An 18359-nucleotide genomic window follows, 5' to 3' on the forward strand; every position below is an offset into this window, starting at 1 on the left:
AGTGTTCTTGTGCTTAGGATTAAGTGTGTGCAGTAGTCTTGGATGAGCTACGCTAATGCATGAAAGCAGCAAACGTCACGAGCGTAGTACAGATTTATAGATACTGCTCATGTGTGCTAGGGTTTCCGCAGGTCTGGCTCGGTGCTGTGGAGGTGCTAATTACCATGTAGAGAGCTTGTTGCTATTTTGTTGTTATTGGCTAGCTTGCTACAGTGCCAGGCTGATGAGTCTTATCTAGAGGAAAACAAATCATCACAATATATTATCTGCAAATTTTAACTCTGGGAAAGTTTTAAAAGATTGGATCTGTCAAAACACCAGTGACCGTCACTGTCTTAAAATAAATAACTAGAGGCACTTAAGGAGTAATTAGTGTCTTTATATTTAAAAATTTAACATGTACTGTTGACAAATGGGCAGAACTATAGATATATAAATAGTTAAGTGAGGTAATAAGGTGCAAGGATGTTTCATCTGCTGGCAGTATAATTAAAATAGATGAGTACCGTAATTTGGATGAGGGAATGATCAGAATCTATCTCAAATGTTTCCTGTAGTGTACCCACGTTCTTCTATATCCCTTGATTTTCCTAAATTTAATCTTTGAGTTCAACTGTGGTAAGGCTCTGTGACCCCCTGCTGAGACCAGCCAAGCACGTTCCTATGTGGATCTGCATTTGGATCCGAACACACGGGAGCTGTGCTTTACCTCCTGGCTCACAAGGACCGTTGGCTGGAGAAACCTCAGGTGAAGGTACAGAAAATTACACGACCCGCCCCCCCCATGTATTTGGGTTTCCTTACGTACATATAAGCTGATATGTGGTGCTGCAGATGGGGAAGAGTGACAATGGCCGCTGAGTGCCCCAATGATCCTGGCGCGGGATAGTAAGACGCACTGACCTACAGGGAGAAAGAAAACAATACATTAATCTGAATACAGACTTATTTTAGCCACTGGGAGAGCAGCTAGGAACATTTGACAGGCTTCACCCACCCTTCAAAAAAATCCCAAAGGTGTTTCAGGAGAAAGAAGAGTTTGGAGCATTTGACAAAAACAAAGACGACCAGGCATTAAGAGGAAGACTCATGGTCCTTCCACCTCAGCACCAAGGTGCTCTCCAGGGTATGGCTTGGTTGGACCGATGGTGCTTATCCTGTCCTGTAAATAAGGAACTTGTTGGGACAGCTAACCTGGTGTGTGAGGCGGCTGTCAGAACAATGATAAAGCGGGATAAATATAAACTAACAGCCATGACTTCTTCCGAGTGTTGAGCCCTAAAGCTGTAATTGTTGCTATCTCATACACATGAGATCCACTCAAGTGGGGAAACACTCCTTTGCCTCTCCTTGCGCTCAGTGCTTTCTCACCCCTTTTCACTTGGCTCTGAGCAAGGTGAGTACCTTCGATTCATTCACTGTCTCAGGTGCCTGCTTCAGGAAGGAAAAGGAGTTTGGGAAAACAGCATTTCAAGCCCAGACTTTGCTAACCAGGAGGAGACCGTCATGTCTGCTAGGTGAGGACTGGTGTAATCATTGCTGTTTCACTTGTTAGTTATTTATTTAGCTCCAGCTGGGAGTATTGGTATTGTCTAAACCCTAAATAATACAGCCCTTGCACCAGTGATCTTTTAATAACTATTATTAAAGCTATTTACCACGTCTGTGGTGTCCCGAGGAGCGCCACAGATCCGTGCATACGCTCTGTGCAGACCGTGGCGGGTGAGGGGAGTTGGTGTCTGCCGCACTGCGGGCAGCACAAGAGCATGGGCAGAGACGCCTTGCTCGGGTTTGTGTTTGGTTTGGGGTGGCCCTTTCCCTACCGTCATTTTGCATCTACAGAGAGGTACCAGGCACCATGATGCCCCCTCTGCCCTCTTGTAGGGGTCTTCCACGTTCCAGGGAGGAACCTCAGCCCCGTTTTTGCTGTCAAGGTAATTGCGTGCCTTGAACGCGCTGTGCCAGACGTGCTGCTGTGGTGGGCGAGCGAGCACCTGTCCCTGCTGCCACCCGCCAAAGGCGAGAAGGTGACTCCTTGGACTTCCCTGTTGTCCCGGTGAGGATGCAGGCAGCGCGTTGGGCTGTTCCCGTTCCCCTGTCCCTCCACGTCTCACAGGTCAAGTGACATCCACCCACTTAGGGGGTTTTTGAGGCGAGTGTCCTCTGCCCGGTGTCCTGCTGAGCATCTGGCCGTTACCCCCAGCCCCAGAACCCACCTGTGGGTTGTTTCTGTTCTTCGTCCGAGTTTGGTTTTGGTTACGTGTCCTTTGTGCTCGCTGGGCTCCGGCATGGTCTCTTCTCCCACATAGTTAGCGAAATGACGAGAGGAAATGGGCTCAAGCTGCGCCAGGGGAGGTTTAGGTTGGATATTAGGAAACATTTCTTCATGGAAAGGGTGGTCAAGCATTGGAACAGGCTGCCCAGAGAGGTGGGGGAGTCCCCATCCCTGGAAGTGTTCAAAAAACGGGCAGAGGTGGCACTTGGGGACATGGTTCAGTCTAGTCTACCCTTGATTGGTTTAGTGTGGACTTGGTAGTGTAGGTTAATGGTTGGACTGGATGATCTTAAAGGGCTTTTCCAACCTAAATGATTCTGTGAATGATTCTATGAATGGTCCCACCACGGGCAGCTGTCCCCACTTCGCGTGGCACTGATCTCTGCAGAGGCTTCACCTCCACAAGGGGCCTGCGAGGAGATGGGGCTTTTGTTCAAAGGGTGAAGGCCATCCAGTAGAAAGAGCAGAAGAAATTTCTGCAAATGCCAGCTTCCCAAGTAAGAGCAGTCCTGCTCGCGTGCCCTGCAGGTGGAGAAGTAAATAGGATGACCTCTCTGCGGCCGACAAACTCTGCACCTCCATCTCCAGTGTACTCTGCAGGCTGGAGGGAGCTTCCAGGTGCCAAGAACAAGATATGGAAGTATTTCACTTGGCTGCTGGTGCAAGGTGGGTTAGTGTTTCATAGCTGGCTGATTGAATGAGTGGTAAAAAATTGGTACTAGAGCTGTTAGATATGGCAAATATTAATCCTTTTCCAAAAACGTCTGAAGAACATGCAGATAAAACCCCCTGAAGTATAGTGGCCAACTATACAAAGTAGTTCCACTGAGAAATGCTACTGAAATGCCTGGTGGAGGTGTAGGTCCAAGTGTCTCCTCTGTTGGGTCTGTGTCTCCTGGACCACGTATTGGTGTCTTCTCCCTTGGTCAGGAGACTTGCAATGCGGGAGGGTTATCTGATCAGGGAATTCCTGCCATACCAGAAAAGGAAGGTGCTGTGCTAGCTCTTGCTGGGAGCTGCAAGGCAGCATGCTTTAAAGGAAATATTTTCCTTGCTGGTTGCAAACTTATGTAGCAATCAGGGTGCAAGGTCTTTCAATGAAAACTGAGAATTTTCGAAGGAAGGTAGACCCTTCCCTTTCACGTGAAAGCCCAGCTATCTTTCAAATGGCAAAAGCAAAACAATTTAAGCTGAACTTCTTTGACCAGTCCTAGCTGGCTGCCTTGTCTCATGCCCAGCAGCGAGGCAGAGGATTAGCTGGAACAAGGACAACATCTCTCGCCTCCAGAGGCGGTCCCTCCTGGTGGGGGGCTGGAGCCACGGCAATAATACCCTGCGCTTCTGTATCGCCTTGCTTTGGAGGCTCTCCAAGGGCTTTGCAAGCATTAGGAGATTAACGAGGTGTCTCCAGCCCTGCGGAGGCAGGGAGGGTTTGTTATCTCAGCTTCACAGGCGGGAGGGCCGAGGTCTGTGGCAGGGATGGAGGGAGCAGCGCTGCCACACCTCTGGCACCTCTGCACGGCTCTGGGGGCTGGGACGGTGTCCTCGGGGGTATCCCTCTGCCACCGTTCACCGGCAACTTCTATTTCTGAAAATGGTAAGAGCAAGCGGTGCTGCTGAGCGCGGCACAGGAAGGTCCCAGTTACTGAACCCGCTGATCAGTGCCAGCCGTGCACGCTCCTCTTTGTCCGTTTGGTTTCTACCTGCGAACTTTGCTTTTCTGCTTGTCGCTGTGCTGGAGGCACAGCAAACCTCGGGGCCGGGCGGTGATGAGGGAGTGCACTCGGCAGCGTACTGCGTCTGCACAGGCTGGCCCCGCGGGTTGGAGGAAAGGATGGCAGCGTTCAATCTGGCATCCTCAGGATGCTCTCTTCTGCTGATCTATCCCTTCTAAAGACAAAAACGTATCCCGGGGTCAAATGCCGCGAGCAAGCAGTTCATCCCCATTTGAAATTCAGCGCTGCGCACGCTGAAAGGCGTTAGCCGTGTCGGGCCGCTGCAGGGGCGTGGCTGCTGTCGGGAGGTGAAAACAAAGTTCCCAGCAAGGCAGGGCGGCTGCAGCAGCGTCCCTGGGGAATCTCAGGCCAGCGGAAAGTCACCGGGCTGGGATGTGGCTGGCAGTCATGCTCTCCAGCAAAGACCACAGGATCTTTAATAATGCAAGTTGTCAGGGCTTTAATCTTGTATTCATTTCAAATCTAATTTCTAGTGGTCATGTCTGTAACATGGTGCTGGGGCACCAGCTTAGCAAGGACCTAGGGGAAAAAAAAAAAAAAAAAAAAGACTCACCAGCTCTGTTGCTCTCCGGTAAATTAAGTTAATTAAAAAACCCCAGCAATTATAGCTCTGTCTCTCGACCTGGAATGGCAGGTAAGCTTCAAACCATCTCTGCGTTCCTCTTTTTCTCTAGTCCGAGTATGGTCAGACCAGCCTCTCATATAAATGAAGTTGATTGGAAATTATAATTCTGTTTTAATAATTTTGATAATCAAAACCTTTGAAATTTAGGGATTTGGACTTTCTTTTTCCTGTATTGGAGCAAAATGACAACCTTTTGTTGGTTTTCCTGATGGAACTGTTGAAATGTCCGCTTCTGGATGGAAAGCTTAATGTTTTTCACCTCTCTCTTCCCACTCTGCATGGAAGCAGTGATCCTTCCAGAGCCTGCATCAAAGCTGGTCTTGTATTTTCAACAGAGAGGAAAAAAGATTGAATGAAATATTTTCCAGCCAGGTATAAGTGATTTCAGCATTCACTTCTGCTGATCTGTGCATACCTTGCAAGCCCTTATAAGTACAGAGTTTCATTTTCCGCCTCTCCTTAAATCCCTCTCTTGCTCCATCTCCTTATCTAGCTTGTCACCAACGTGATTTCTGGCTTGGCTCCTCTCTGCAGTGCCCTGCCGACACAGGCAATTCCCTGTCGAGAGTGCTCATGAGATCCCTCGTGAGGAGGGAGATTTTCCCCCGTCCATCGCCGGGCAGTTGGTGCTCTTGGTGCTACTGAAAGTTGGGTCCTGCAAGTTTCAGATCATTTATTACATGGAAAAGCCAAATGTACTAGATGGCAGATGTCAGGTTCATCAGCTCACTTCAACGAGCGGCGAAGGGTAGCAGCAGCTCTTAGCCAGATGTTTCCTGACCCAAGTACCGCCAGGCCCAGGGGAATAAGCTCACCTGTGACTGGGAAGAGATTCCTGCAGCTGCTGGCGCTTTCTGCCGCAGGCGGAGAGGGAAGGAGCAGTGCAGCGCTGCCGCGCTCCCCTCGCCCGCAGCCGGCCCGCTTGCACAACAGGCACAGGCATGGGCATGGTGCACCACAAGCCCTGCAAACTGGTTCTGGCTCCCGCCTGAGCCCGCCTTGGCACCACGAAGGGGAAGGAAGAGCAGGAGGAGGGCTGGCGGCAGCGCCGGCTGGGGCCGGTTATTCCCTTTTATGGGCCGAAATGAGTCCGACCTGATCCTTGTTGGTGGAAATGCCAGGCAGGCAGGCACGTCGCATTTTGGAAAGCCCTACAAACAGCTTTGCTGCTTAAGCCGTGCTTTGTTGCCGTGCGTACCTGCGGTGCAGCCCCTCCTGCTCCCTCTCTCCTTGCCAAATGCCGTCATCGCGGGAGATGTGACTCTGCCAGGGGACGTGTCACGCACAGGGTGCTTCAGGGGGATACTAATGCTCCTCTTTGTCTCCCTCAAATGTATGTAGTCCCATAGCTTGGGGCAAGTGTCATGTAGCTACAAGCTACTGGAAAATTCCCACTTTTTTTGACGCCCACCCCGAGGAAAGCAATGAACACATCTGTTCAAAATGTGTGGATTTTTTTAAAATTACTAGATTCAAATGTGTATTCAGTGTCCACCTGGAAGCCTGTCCTCGCAGAGGAGAGGGTTTTAAAGGCTTGGACAGTAACAGGGTCACTTGCTTTCCAGCTTGAGTGCTAAGGTTGCTCTGCTGCCCCATCCCTGAGTGATGGCTGATGCCAGGACCCCCCCTCCTGTGATCCTAACCCTTCCTCGTCTCAAACCCCGTCGCAGCACAGCTCCTTTCCTTCCAGCTGGTCTCACGAGGCCTTATGTCCTTATCTCGGGCAGGGAATGAAACTGGGTCATCGTCTGAAAGGACAAAAGCACCTGTGAGCGCTCTGCGGAGGGAGCGCTCCCGGCGAGCGAGCGCCTGCCCAGCGCGCGGAGGCGAGCGCAGGGCTGCGGTGCTGCTGATGGGGCAGTTCCTTTCACGGAGGGAGAAAAGCTCCGGTGTTTGGGTGTGGAGCCCGGGGGCCGTGGCTGCTCTCGGGCTTCTTCGGGTTCCGCACGGAGCCCCGGACGGGGAGGCGGACTTTCCCTGGCTCCCAGGGAGGGCGGGTGCTGCGGTGCGCGTTCCTCCTGCCAGTGATTCACCCGCTAACCGCGCGCAGCCTCCGCGGCTTCGCCCGCTGCTCCCCATCTTAGGCAGACGCCGGCTCCCTCCCCGTGCCGCCCCGCTCCTCGGCGGCGGAGGGCATCAGCGCTGGCGGCCAGGGGCTGGGCAAGGGGCACCTTCCACCCCCCTTGCCCAGCCTACCCCACGAACCTCACCCCGCCTGCCAGCTACGGTTATCCAGCCCTGGGCTTTGTGTCCTGGGACAATTCCCACTTAGCAACCGGCTAAATCCTCACCTACTTCATTCTCAAAAACTGTTCAGTCTTGCCCACCAGGTCTTCAGAAACCCCTCCTAGGAGGCTGCGCTGTTTGGGGCTGGCTCCCGGGCGGTTCAAGAGCTGCCATCGCTGCTCCTGCGGCAGCACGGCCGCCTGGCAGCGCAGGCTCGGCACCTGGGTGAACCCTGGCGAGGATTTCAGCCCGGAGTCGGGGAGGCTGAGCTTGTAGACTCAGCTCCATCTGCTGCACCATATTTGTGACCACCCACAAAGATCCAGGCTACTCAACTGCTGCAGACTTACTAGGGAGCACGAAAATGCATGGAAGCAATTAAGGATGTGATTCAACCCACTCTTTTCTTTACTATATCGCTAATAATGGAAGACCCCAGCTTGATACTTGTACTCCAGGGCTGAGCTTTCAGGGCTGGCAGTAGGTACACAACTCTTTGTTACTTCTGAACTTCCCTTTTATCTGGAGTAGTTTAAACCCAAGAAACACAGATCTTTTCCTTCCAGGTAATGTTGTGTATGTAAAATTAATTGCCATGGAACAACCACACTTTCGGAGATGCGCTGCTGTTTTTCCAAAGTCTCAGCACTTACTATCGAAGCTGAACTTCCACCAGAAGCTGCTGAGCAGGGTAGACCAACCCTTGGGATTAGCATCAGCTCTCATCTCTCCCATTACTCCTCAATCCTGCAACTTTGTTCTGATCATGAGAGCTGCCTTATCAACAACTTCACCCCCGGCAGCTTTTCCATCTGATTAGTGCTAGCAAAAAGAATGAGTGACCTCAGTGGGATATGGCCAGTGCGGTCCAGCCTGGCAATGCGTATCTGGGCTTGCAAAAGAATCTCAACTTCGCACATCAGTCATCGTAACCCAAACCCAGAGATGGGAAGAGGAGAAGCTGCAACCTGTGTGGCCCTGTGAACAACACAGATCCTCCTGCAAACCTCCGGGAGGAAAACTGTTGTTTAGAAGAAGGGAAATTCCAACCGTCCTGAGACAAAACGTTAACACGTTCACTCTATTGCTTCTGCTGTTGACAATAGTTCACACTGAGACATTTCTGGTAAAATTATATTGGGTTCGTGAGACATGATACCATTTCAATTGAATTATAGTTCTGTTGTAAGGCTTCATTTCCTCTCACATAAAACAGGATCTAACATCCAATGTTCTTTGCAGGCTATTGCTAAGTACAAAATGCCTGCTGGGTTTTATTGCACAGACACTGAACTACCAGGGGCTGGCTTATTGCTTTATAAAATGTTAGAGCAACCTTGAATATGAAAGATGTCATATAAATCTAAACAAAACCTTTTTCTCCCATTTCAGATGATCTGTGAAGATTCTGTATTGAGATCTTTAGTCAGAGTGTGAAGAAGGAATGAGACTCTCTTGCCTTCTAAAATAAAGAGCGGATATAGTCCAAAAGGTCAGTCTACGTTTATTATCTCAGCCTCAAATTCAGCTTCTCTCAGCATAGTCCCAGGTTTAGCTTACAGACCGACAAGGACTCCTGGCAATTGCCCTTCGTTTGGAATTGCACGTTCGTTTGGACGTGGATAGATGTGGGCAGAGACCCTGGTTGCTTTTCAGAAGGGCTCACAGCCCTGCTCAGAAGAAGCAGGAGGCGGCTTCATTATTTCTGTAGATGTTATAACACTGCTGAACTGGCATTTTGTGAGGAAGACTGTCCTGTAGGCAGTTTGCCTTTGGAGAAAACGTTGTGGATTAGGGTACGGTAATAGAACTCTGTGCTTCCGCAAAGTCTGCGAGTGCCCCGGCGGGCAGAGTAAATGTTGTGTTTAGAGATACCCAAACATGTGATCTCCTGTGCTGAGATTTTGGGCTTAATCAAGTTTTTCGATTAAGCCCAATGCTTATCATTGAGGATAGGCATTGGGGATGCTGGGGACTCCTTGTACGCTTGAGACTTACCAGAAAAATTGAAATACCAATTAATAAAAGGAGCAGGTTTCTACTTTCCTCTTAAGCATGGGGATGAGGTGAAAAGGCCATTAAAGCAACCACTGGCAGTACAGACCTGCTCAGTACAGTGCAGCTTCCTCACTGCTCTCACTGGGCTTTTATTTGCTCATAATTCAGGGCCTGATTCTGCAGGTCCTACCATGCCGGTGCAATTTAATTCTGCGAGGGGAGCTCAGAAAGTCTCATCGTCAAAGTAACACAGGTGAGAGTGGCCAATGGCTGGTTTTAGCTTTAATTTTGCAAATGTTAGCTCCCTTGGGAATTTGCGTTCCATACGACTTTCTAAAATGAAAAATATTTTATTTTGCAAGTTAAACTCTATGTTTTCTGCTCTATAACTGGAGCTCACTGCAGTAGGGCAGAAATCAGGATGGGAATGTGTTTTATCTACGCTTAGTTACTCCAATAACTTAATTTCCCTTTTTATGAATTCCCTTGGGTCCCTGAACTCTGAAGACAGTTCTTTCTAATTCAAAAGGAGGGGAAAACATCCCAGGCAGCCTGATGTGGATGACACATCTTACTGATGCTATTAGCATGGGTGCTTTGTCTTTGCACGTTTGTGCTTTAGCCTTTTGAATTGCTGCCTGCGCATCAAGTGTTTCTATCCAGGATTTGCATCTTGCACTCATACGGCTCCTACAGCATCCACACCGCCGCTTCCTTACCTGGAGAGGGGTGCCGTAGGGAAACTCCGCTTTCTCGCTGCTCTGGGTGGCCACGGTGGGGTTGCTGGAGCTGATGAGCACGGGGGAGCTGATCTCCAGCGCCTGGCGCTCGGCGGGCGCGTGGACCATCCGGTTGAGGGTGTTCAGGGCGGTGGTGATGGAGAACTGCCGCAGGCTCTTCCGCCTGGAGTCGGGCACCTTGGGGAAAGCCGGCGAATCCGCGCCCTTTGCTTTGGGAGACGCCGTTCGCAGGGACGCGCACTTAAACTGAGGGGACCAGTGGCCTTTGCTGGTCTGCAGGAGTTGCCTTGCAGTGGTGTTTGGCTGGAAGAGACAAAGGGAGACGCCATGGCATGTTTCAGAAGTTACGCCTGGCACAGCCCGGCGACTGCTCAGTTTTCCCTTTTTCCTCTCTTTTCCTATCTGGCAGCAGAGCTGCAGGCAGATTTCAGATGACATTACAGGCGATCTTTAAAAACTTGTGGCTCAGTCATTTCCCTGATGTGTTTTCAGTGACAAATCCCAGATGCAGAATTACTGATGCAAAGCTGACAGCAAAATTAAAACTAGTTTGAAAAACTTGTTGCTTAGACAACACGTTACTGAGGCTGAGTGCTCCCCACCAATACTTTACAGAAAGTTTCATTTCTTGTCAAGGCCTTTGGCTTGCAGAGGTGTAAGGAGAGCTGGCTGACTCTCTAGCAGCGTTATAATAAATTTACCTCTAAATTAGAAGGGACATTTGGGCACATCTCCCTTTTTCACTGTGCTAGTGCGCTTGGGTGCGTCTCGCAGCAGGACATCAAATCCCTGCAGCTGACTTTAAGGCATGAGCTTGGAGAAGCCCTCGCTGATGGTGGCTTTCTGAGCAGAATTAGATCCACCCAATTACCTCTCTGTAGGCCAAAACATTCACAGCTTGATCCTGCTTCCACGGAAAAAAGCCCGGCTCTTTAACCATTGGGTTTAATGAGGGAAGAGCCCGGCCCTGAGTTTGCATAGGGGCAGTGTTCAAACAGTATTTCTTGGAAACTGCTGATCACGCAGTATTAATAGCAAAGGGCATGTGGTGACAATGTTTTTTACCACGATGACTGCCAGAGGAATTAATCATGATTTACTGCTGACATTAACGAATTGCAAAACTTTGAGATTCTCACCCACTCATGTGAGGCAATGTGCCTGACTCCTGGGATGAACAAGGATGACTCTAACGCAGGAGAGGTACAGGTGTCTCTCAAGCATTATCATTTTAAAGCAGGGATTGTTTTCACATTTCCCTCCTCCTCACTCCCTAAAGCAAGGTTTAAAAACCATAGTGTGTGCATATGTGCACACGTAAGATGGCAATATTGTCATTTCTATATGTAATTAAACTTCAGCCTAAACAGGAAACATTTTTCTGCCCTCTCTAAACACCGGGGGACACGATAAAATGGGGCACAAAGAAAAGAAGAGCCAAGAAAAGCCTCGCATGTCCCAAAGCAGACCTGCCTTTGCCTTCTCCATAATTAATTTCTAATTCCTTGGTGGCTTTATGTGGCCCTAACTAACTTATATCTGTTAACGCCAGACTTAAATAAGTAATTACTGAAGCTAAAATGATTTCATTAGATGAAAAGACGTTTTACAAAATATATTAGAGCTTCGAATAAGATGTTTTACTAGTGTCCTTTTATAAAATAGCCACAAAGAGGTAATTATGATGATTACAAGTATTAATTTTGTTTCTAGGAATTCTTGTTGGTGCCATTTACACCCTGCATCTCAAGCTAAACTGCAGGAATACAATTAATGTCTAGACCAGTGCTAACAAAATACCGTCAGGGAGCGGGCGCCTTAAAGGTCTCCGGAGCCGGAGCGCCGGGAACGCTGCCTGCGACGCGCTGAGCTGGCGCTGGCGGAGGCCGGGGCGGCCGGGGGCCACGGTGAGCAGCCAGACCCCAGGAAAGCAGCGGGGGGGCTCCCGGGGCAGATCCCCCAGCAAACGGAGCTGCACGACGGCCCGTTAAAAACGCAATCTTGATATTTTGCCTGAATTTTGCATTTTTGCCCCCGGTTTTCTATCTTGTTGTGCAGGCTTCGTTCCAGCGAGGGAGAGGGAGGGCTGTTTGCCCGCGGTCTGGGTGCTGGCGCACACCGCTGCCCGGCGTGGCGTTGGGTGGGCACGGCGGAGAGCGGGTAGCACCCCCTCCACGCTGACGTGGCAGGCAAGGTCCCTGCTCTGTCGCCCAGCTTGCCCTCCGCGCTCATCAGCCCCGCTGAGGATGGCGACGGTGTCACCGCGAAGGGCAGGGGCTCGGTGTTGCCAGCCCTCTCTTGCGGGAGAGGTGGGTGGCAGGGGTGAGGATGGGCTCGCCCCGCCATTTCGGAGAGCGGCCTCGTTAAACACCTTCGGTGGCGTGGCCCCGTCGAGTGCTCCGGGACGGCTTCTGGTATGTATGTACGTACTCTGAATGCCAGCTTGTCTGGCCCTGCTCAGCGCAATGCTCAGACTTGTTTTTCATTTAAAGGTGCGAGCGTGGCTGAATCAGGACCGTGGACACAAGTCTGATGGCGAGGACATGAAAAGCCTTTGACTTGCCGGATGGTTTCCATCGCGTGGAAATGCCTCTAATTGCCGCGCACAACTAATAATGAAAATGGCATTTTAGCTATGAACCGAGTGAAAAACCCCCGTGTAAGTGTCGAGGTAGTTGGTGTCACGCTGCCAAGCAGCTCAGAATGCTATTTTAGGAGCTGAAATAACTTGACATTGCTGGAGTGCAGGTATTTGAAATACCCCGGAGGAAAAAAGCTAGTTTGTATTGACTGGTAACTACATCTCTTTGGAAAGACCTGCGTTTCTGAGTGACCCAGCAGAATTAAATCTTGTTAACTTTTAAGATGGTTTGATTTCATCTTTTTAAGGATATCTGCCATGTGGGGGGGGAAGCAAGGAGAATTTTACCGAAACAAATTTACGTTCTTCTCTCTTCTGAACTAATGCACCAAGTTTGGGGCTGAAATTTTAATGATTCCAAGGTTGAAGGGGTCAGAGAAGGCTGGTTCCTGCTGGCCAAAACATTTACAGCCGTGCAGAGTACGTGCATAAAGTTTCCATCTGAATTAGTGGAAATCTTGTATTAATCTTGCAGTAAGTGACTCTTAGCTTTCGTCTGTGTGTCTGAACGTTATCTGCTGGCTGCTGCCTTGAAGAAGAAGAAGAGATTGCTGTGTGGTATTGCACTTGAATCTCTGCACAGATTTCCAGGTGGGTTTGTTGCCAAATTACCGTCACCTTCTCCCGAGGGAGGGCAAGGGCACGAGGAGGTGGGGTGAAGCCGAACGGTGGGGGTATCCCATCCAGACGCGAGAACTGGCGAGGGAGGGAAGCTGCTTGCAAAGCCAGCTGCAGCGTGCAGCGCTCCAGCGAGAGCGGGCAGCTGTGGGGTTGGTTTGTTTGTTTCGTTGGTTTTTTTTACAGCCAGCTTGTATTTTTGAAAAAACTAGATCAAGCTGCCTGCAGCAGAGCTTTGGTCTAAAGCCAGGCTGTGCTGGGCGAATGCAACCCCTGTGTCACCCACCCGCGGCTCCAGCATCCCCGTGTTGGGGTTCCTCTGCCTGCTGGGGCTCCTGCAGCAATAAACCATCGCTTCGTGGTGGTTTGCAGGGATGGCACTCCCCCATTACCCACCTCGGCTGGCCAGTCACCCCGTGCTGTGCCCAGCTGGAGGAGGACACGGCACCGGCACTGCCTTGAGGTTACTGCAGGAGGGAGGTACTGAAGCCACTGCTCTAATCTTTGTCATTTCATACGGTAACAACCGACCGCTGTCACAAGGGTGGGGGACAGGAGGATGCTCTCCCCTATTTGCAGAAGCATCTGTTTGTTTTAGATGCACGCAAACTCCCCATGTGTGAACTTTGCTGTGGGAGGGGAGATGAGCGCAGCCTCCTAATGCAAATAAACAGAATGAGTAAGCTGTGAAGCACAGGCAAATAGAGTGAAAGAGAAAAAACAAACGCAGACGGCAGAAAGCCGAGGAAGGTGCCTCCTGCTAATAAGTGAATCCTAATGACAAAGGGAGGATTGCTGGCTGCCCAGCCTCTCTGCATCTGCACTAGCAAGCTGAAAGCCCACATTTTATAGAGCTGCTGGTGATGTGTGATGCTGCTCTGAATGGATTTTTCTCTTTTACTTCCTCCCCTTAGTTAGAAACCACAGCTGGCTCTTGGCTGTCTGATTTCTCTTGCCCCCTGCCAGCCACCCCACATCCAGCTCCGACTCCCTGGGGACACCTGGCCTGGACCACAGCCTCCTCCTCCTGCCTCCTCTTCCCACCCGTGAGAGTGAGGAGAGCATCGCATCTGTGCTGCCAGCTGGACAGAGAAAGAGGTGACTTCTCTGCGAGGACGCTGACGCCTCCAGGCAGCGCTTTCTGTTCTGCTCTGCCATGCCTCACCTCATTGTGACCCTACAGGGACAGCTGACTTTGCTGGGAGGTGCACTTACTCCGAAGAGCGTGTCCTCTAGCAGGGCAAACGCAAGCTCTCTAGCCTTTGGGGAATAAAGGGAAACACAGAAAAAGTTCAGGTATTGCTCTGCAAATGCATGCCTCCAGGGATGCAAATGCATCCCTCCAGTACACATGCAGGGTACGTTCAACCTGCATAAATGATGTACCCCCAGACCTGGAAGCAATTTTCTTTACTGTGTCAGTAGGTGTCTTTTAAAGATCTCCTTGGAGTGTTTTGGTCCCGAGAGCAGCCTGCCACCATCAGCCACTCCTCCTCGACAGCAGCGTGGGCGAGAAGCTGAGCCGAGGGGCTGCAATTGCTGCTTGCGGCAGGCACTTGCAGCCCTCTCCGGATGCCCCTCGTCCTGCACGTACCCGTGTGTGCCCGCGGGGCAGTCGGGGGGGGTTAGCCGCTGGCGGCAGCGTCTGAGGGGGCTTGGGAACCTTACCGATTTCCAAAAGGGAGCTCCTATGGAGTTGGGGAGTAGCAGAACACCATACAGCCTAAAGAAGAAAACAGCCCAGCCCGTGCCGCCAGCCCCTGGCTGCTGCGCGGTGGTGTTACCTTGTGAAACGTCAGGCAGTCCTTGTTCTCAGTCTTGTCCCTGCTCCTCAGGTCGAAGCTGTAGAGTGCTCTGCCGAGGGGCGGCGGCAGGGGCAGGTGCTTGATGACTTGCACGGAGCTGGCCGGGAAAACGCCGCTGATCCCGTTGACCTCCCCCAGATACCAGTTCTCATCCAGCTGTCGGAGCAGCACGATGATGTCCCCCTTATTGAACCTCAGCTCCCCAGGGTTGTGCCCTCGGTAGGTGTACAGGGCCTTGGCTCGCGGGACCTGTGGGACGAGGAACAGCCCTTGCAGTTCGTCCGTGACAGTGACGCTTAACGTGAACAGAATTCCCCCAAAGCATTTGTAATTACTGGGAAAAAATTTAGAGGTCTAAGGCTTAAGCATGTATTTATTGGGATTAACTACCCACATCCTTTCTTGATGTCTTTTTCTAATGAAGACAAGCGCCAAAATACTTACACTAAATTTGTATCAAGATGAAAAGCAGGCTGAACTTGTTTAAGAGTATTAAGAAACAATTAATGCCTTAAACTAGTCTTCCCATGGGATCTTATTGCCTGCTATAAGGTCTCCTCTAATACAACGTCTGTTTTAATGAACCCAGGTATTTCTATGTCGGAATGACCGGAGGTCGCAGCCGTGGTCCAGCTGACCCGGCGGCTGTCACCTGCAGCAGCCAGCGGTGCTCGTCCAGGGAAGGCAACAAGAGCAAGGTGAGTGCAGGTTACTGCTCTCCTGTGGTTAGCTCCCTGCTTTAACACCGTGTGACCATGATTTTAGTTCAGTCTTTAATCTGGGTTACAGGAAGAGAGGCTTCTTTAATATTATTGTTGTTGCAGTATAATATGAGAAAGAAGAGATATACCAAAACCAGGAGAGATGAGGGAACTTCACCATCTTGAGACTCATCAAAATGAAACTACAAAGTTCACTTAAAATAACTGCTTTACTGACCCTTACCTATACTAGAAAACTATTTAATGCACAGATCATTTAGATGGCTGAATAAACCTGGCCTCAGTGCTGTGAACGCACAGGGGTACAGCTTGAGGGCAGCCTGAGGGGTGTTTTCTTGGGAGGAGTGCAGATATGCTGACATTTTCTGCACTCTATGTAGCTGTTCTAGATATGCATTTGGGGGGGGGTCCCGTGCATTGGAAATCAGCAATACTGAAAGGCTTGATCTTTACATGCTTGTGTGAAAGACAAGATGGAGATACCTTCATCGTGCTTGTTGGGCTAGAGTACTGCATCCCACACAAGTGCATCCTTGAATGAATAAGCAACCCGTGTTTGTTTATGTTTATTGCCGTTTGCAACATCACAGTTATATAGGAAATGCAAAACACCGAGTGCTTAAGCTCTGTCCTTCTGTTGGCCCTTTGGCTGGAAACAAATGCTGCTCCTTTAACTTCTGATCAGCCCTGAAGTGGTCAGGCCGTTGCACCAGGTGATCGCTGTAGGTCCCTTCCAACGGGAATCTGATCTATTCCCTTGCATTCCCTTGCATTCCATTCCGTGTGTTCAAATGCTGTGAGGTGTGCTACTTTCACAAGACAGGCTGCCAGCAGACCCCTCGTCCCATCATCTCTGCAGACAAGTTAGAAATAACAGTTGTAGGAACAAATATCCTCCTGTGTGCTTGTGAAGCCTCGATCGCTTTATGACACCGTTTAGCCCAGGCTCTTGTCAGGACACAGCACTTCCATCCTGTACCCGATGAGGGTCCGTCCAGTCTCGCATCCAGCTGCAAACCCTGACCAACACGAAGTGCTCAGCTCCGCTGCAACAGTGTGCCTCTGAGAGAGATTTCTTCTTTGCTTGAGGCGAAACAGTGATTGGTTTTGGCATCAAGACAGACAGCTGTATATATTCTAAACTATTATCTGAACTGTTAGAGCTGCAGATATTGCTCTTTCCTTGAATCGTACCAGATTCTCGGCTTCAATAATGTCTTGCATTGTGGTTCATTTTCTTTAGTCCCTTTTGATTAACTGTTCTGCTGTTCCTGGCTGTGGGAACTTCACTGCAATTGGTAGGAATCTGGAAATAAGGAGCAGATCCATTTTCTGGTTTCTCTCTGCTTTCCAAGACACGGAATCCAAAGGATTCCTTGGACCAAGACGGGAATCTTTGAATTTCAGACAGAAAAGTAGTTTAAGGGTCCTGCCTGCCCCTCCTGTGCTGGTAGATGAGATAAAAACCCCAGCCTGGGCACTCCCAACGGAGGCAGCCGCAGCTCTGTGCCTCTGCAGCGTGGGAGTCTGCTCTGCCGTGGGGCTGCCTGTCCTCACCCGCAGCGATGTCTCCCAGACACAATGCAGCCCCAAATTTTAAGGGGAAAAAACTCAAATGCTGAGCTCCATTCCTACCCTCCTAGCTGGTAGCGCAGATGCACGAGATACATGCTGAGAAAAGGGGAAGCTGGGATTGTCCCCAGCTCTGGAGCCTTGATCGCTTTTAAGCAGAGGTGCTGGTGCCCAGGACAGCCGGGGACAAGAGGCTTTTCGGTTTCTTCTGTGCCAGTCTCTGCAGATACAGATTGACCTTCTCCACTCTTTAGGATTTGTAATGTCACATGTGGGAACTGCAGGAAAAACATTTGCAGCCAGCAGAGGAGCTCCATCCACAGACGAGTGCTTCAAACCCAGCACGCCTTCAGCTCTGGTGTGCCGGCCGGGATGCGCGGAGCACCACGGGGAGCAGGGTCCCGTCCCCCGAGAGCTCAGCTGCGCAGGTGTGAAGGGAAGCATGCTGGTGGGGCAACGGGATTTAGGGCTGCTGGCTCTGCACCTCCTGTGGGCAAAAAGTGGATTTTGGTCTGTCGGCTGCCACGTGCTGTGGCCTTGTGAGTAGGATCCTGCATTGTGGTTTTTCCAAGCCATAGTCACCAAACCCCCGCCAGCCTTGCGGGAGACAACACTTTTGCACCAGTGAAAAGCATTCAGGCTTCTCCTGCCTTTCTCTGTGGAAGGAGACAAACCCACTTCCCCAAATCCACCCGTGTCAGTGCCCAGGGCTCAGGCAGGATTTCTGCAGAGTTCACCCCCCATCAGCTACTTTTGGGAGGTCAGGAAGGTGGAAGAGAGAAACTCGACGTTAGTTTCCTGAAGTGTGGAAAAGATCAAATTTTCCATGGAAATTATTTAGGTTTTGGGAGGAGAACAACTTCCAGCACTCCCAAACACTGATGCTTGGTAGGAAAAAGGAACCAAGAAGGGAAAAATTTTATGTACTGCGTTTACTTCAAAGCATTTGAAACAGGAAGCAATTAGTTTAATGTTTAGTTCTAATTAACTCATTTTGTCTGTTAATTTGTGCTAATAGTAGACACATGCGCTTGGCTTGGTGACACTGAAAGTACATTGCTGGGAAAAATGAAAATGATGGCAGAGGCTCAGGCCAGCCTTGCTCTGCATCAGTCCCCCGAGCTCGTAAACAGGGACCGTGCCAGGGCTGGGACCACAGGGACTCACTGCGGACGTGTGCCTGGATGTGCGCACTTTCCCATGCAGAAGAACAGGCTGTGGGAATAGAGGATTACGGCAGGGCCAGTTCTCCTTCAGAAGGACTCAGCGACAGACTCTCTGGTGTTAAACAAGGACAAAGAGCACAGAAAGAGACGTTGATCGCCTCGGGAGCGACCGGAAAACAAACAGGACTCATGCCAACTGCGAAAACAGGGCTTGTAAAGGAGGAGCGCAAACGTG

General features: G+C 50.4%; 1 protein-coding gene and 1 long non-coding RNA gene across 2 annotated transcripts in view; one reads left to right on the plus strand and one right to left on the minus strand.

Annotated features, from left to right (window-relative positions):
* Positions 1 to 18359, minus strand: part of SH3RF2 (SH3 domain containing ring finger 2) — a 42464-nt gene that overhangs the window by 9076 nt on the left and 15029 nt on the right. Inside the window, exons 2-4 of the mRNA XM_075715092.1 lie at positions 14644 to 14913; positions 9580 to 9903; positions 809 to 903 (exon numbers count right to left, since the gene is read on the minus strand). Of these exons, the coding sequence (XP_075571207.1) occupies positions 809 to 903; positions 9580 to 9903; positions 14644 to 14913 (689 nt within the window). The remainder of the gene's footprint in view (positions 1 to 808; positions 904 to 9579; positions 9904 to 14643; positions 14914 to 18359) is intronic.
* On the plus strand, positions 3799 to 13003 carry LOC142594101 (uncharacterized). Its single transcript, XR_012831249.1, has 3 exons — positions 3799 to 3872; positions 8255 to 8354; positions 12093 to 13003. It is a non-coding gene; the product is annotated as an uncharacterized LOC142594101 (long non-coding RNA).

This window comes from Pelecanus crispus, chromosome 8, assembly GCF_030463565.1.
Source record: "Pelecanus crispus isolate bPelCri1 chromosome 8, bPelCri1.pri, whole genome shotgun sequence".
NCBI classification, from domain to species: Eukaryota; Metazoa; Chordata; class Aves; order Pelecaniformes; family Pelecanidae; genus Pelecanus; species Pelecanus crispus.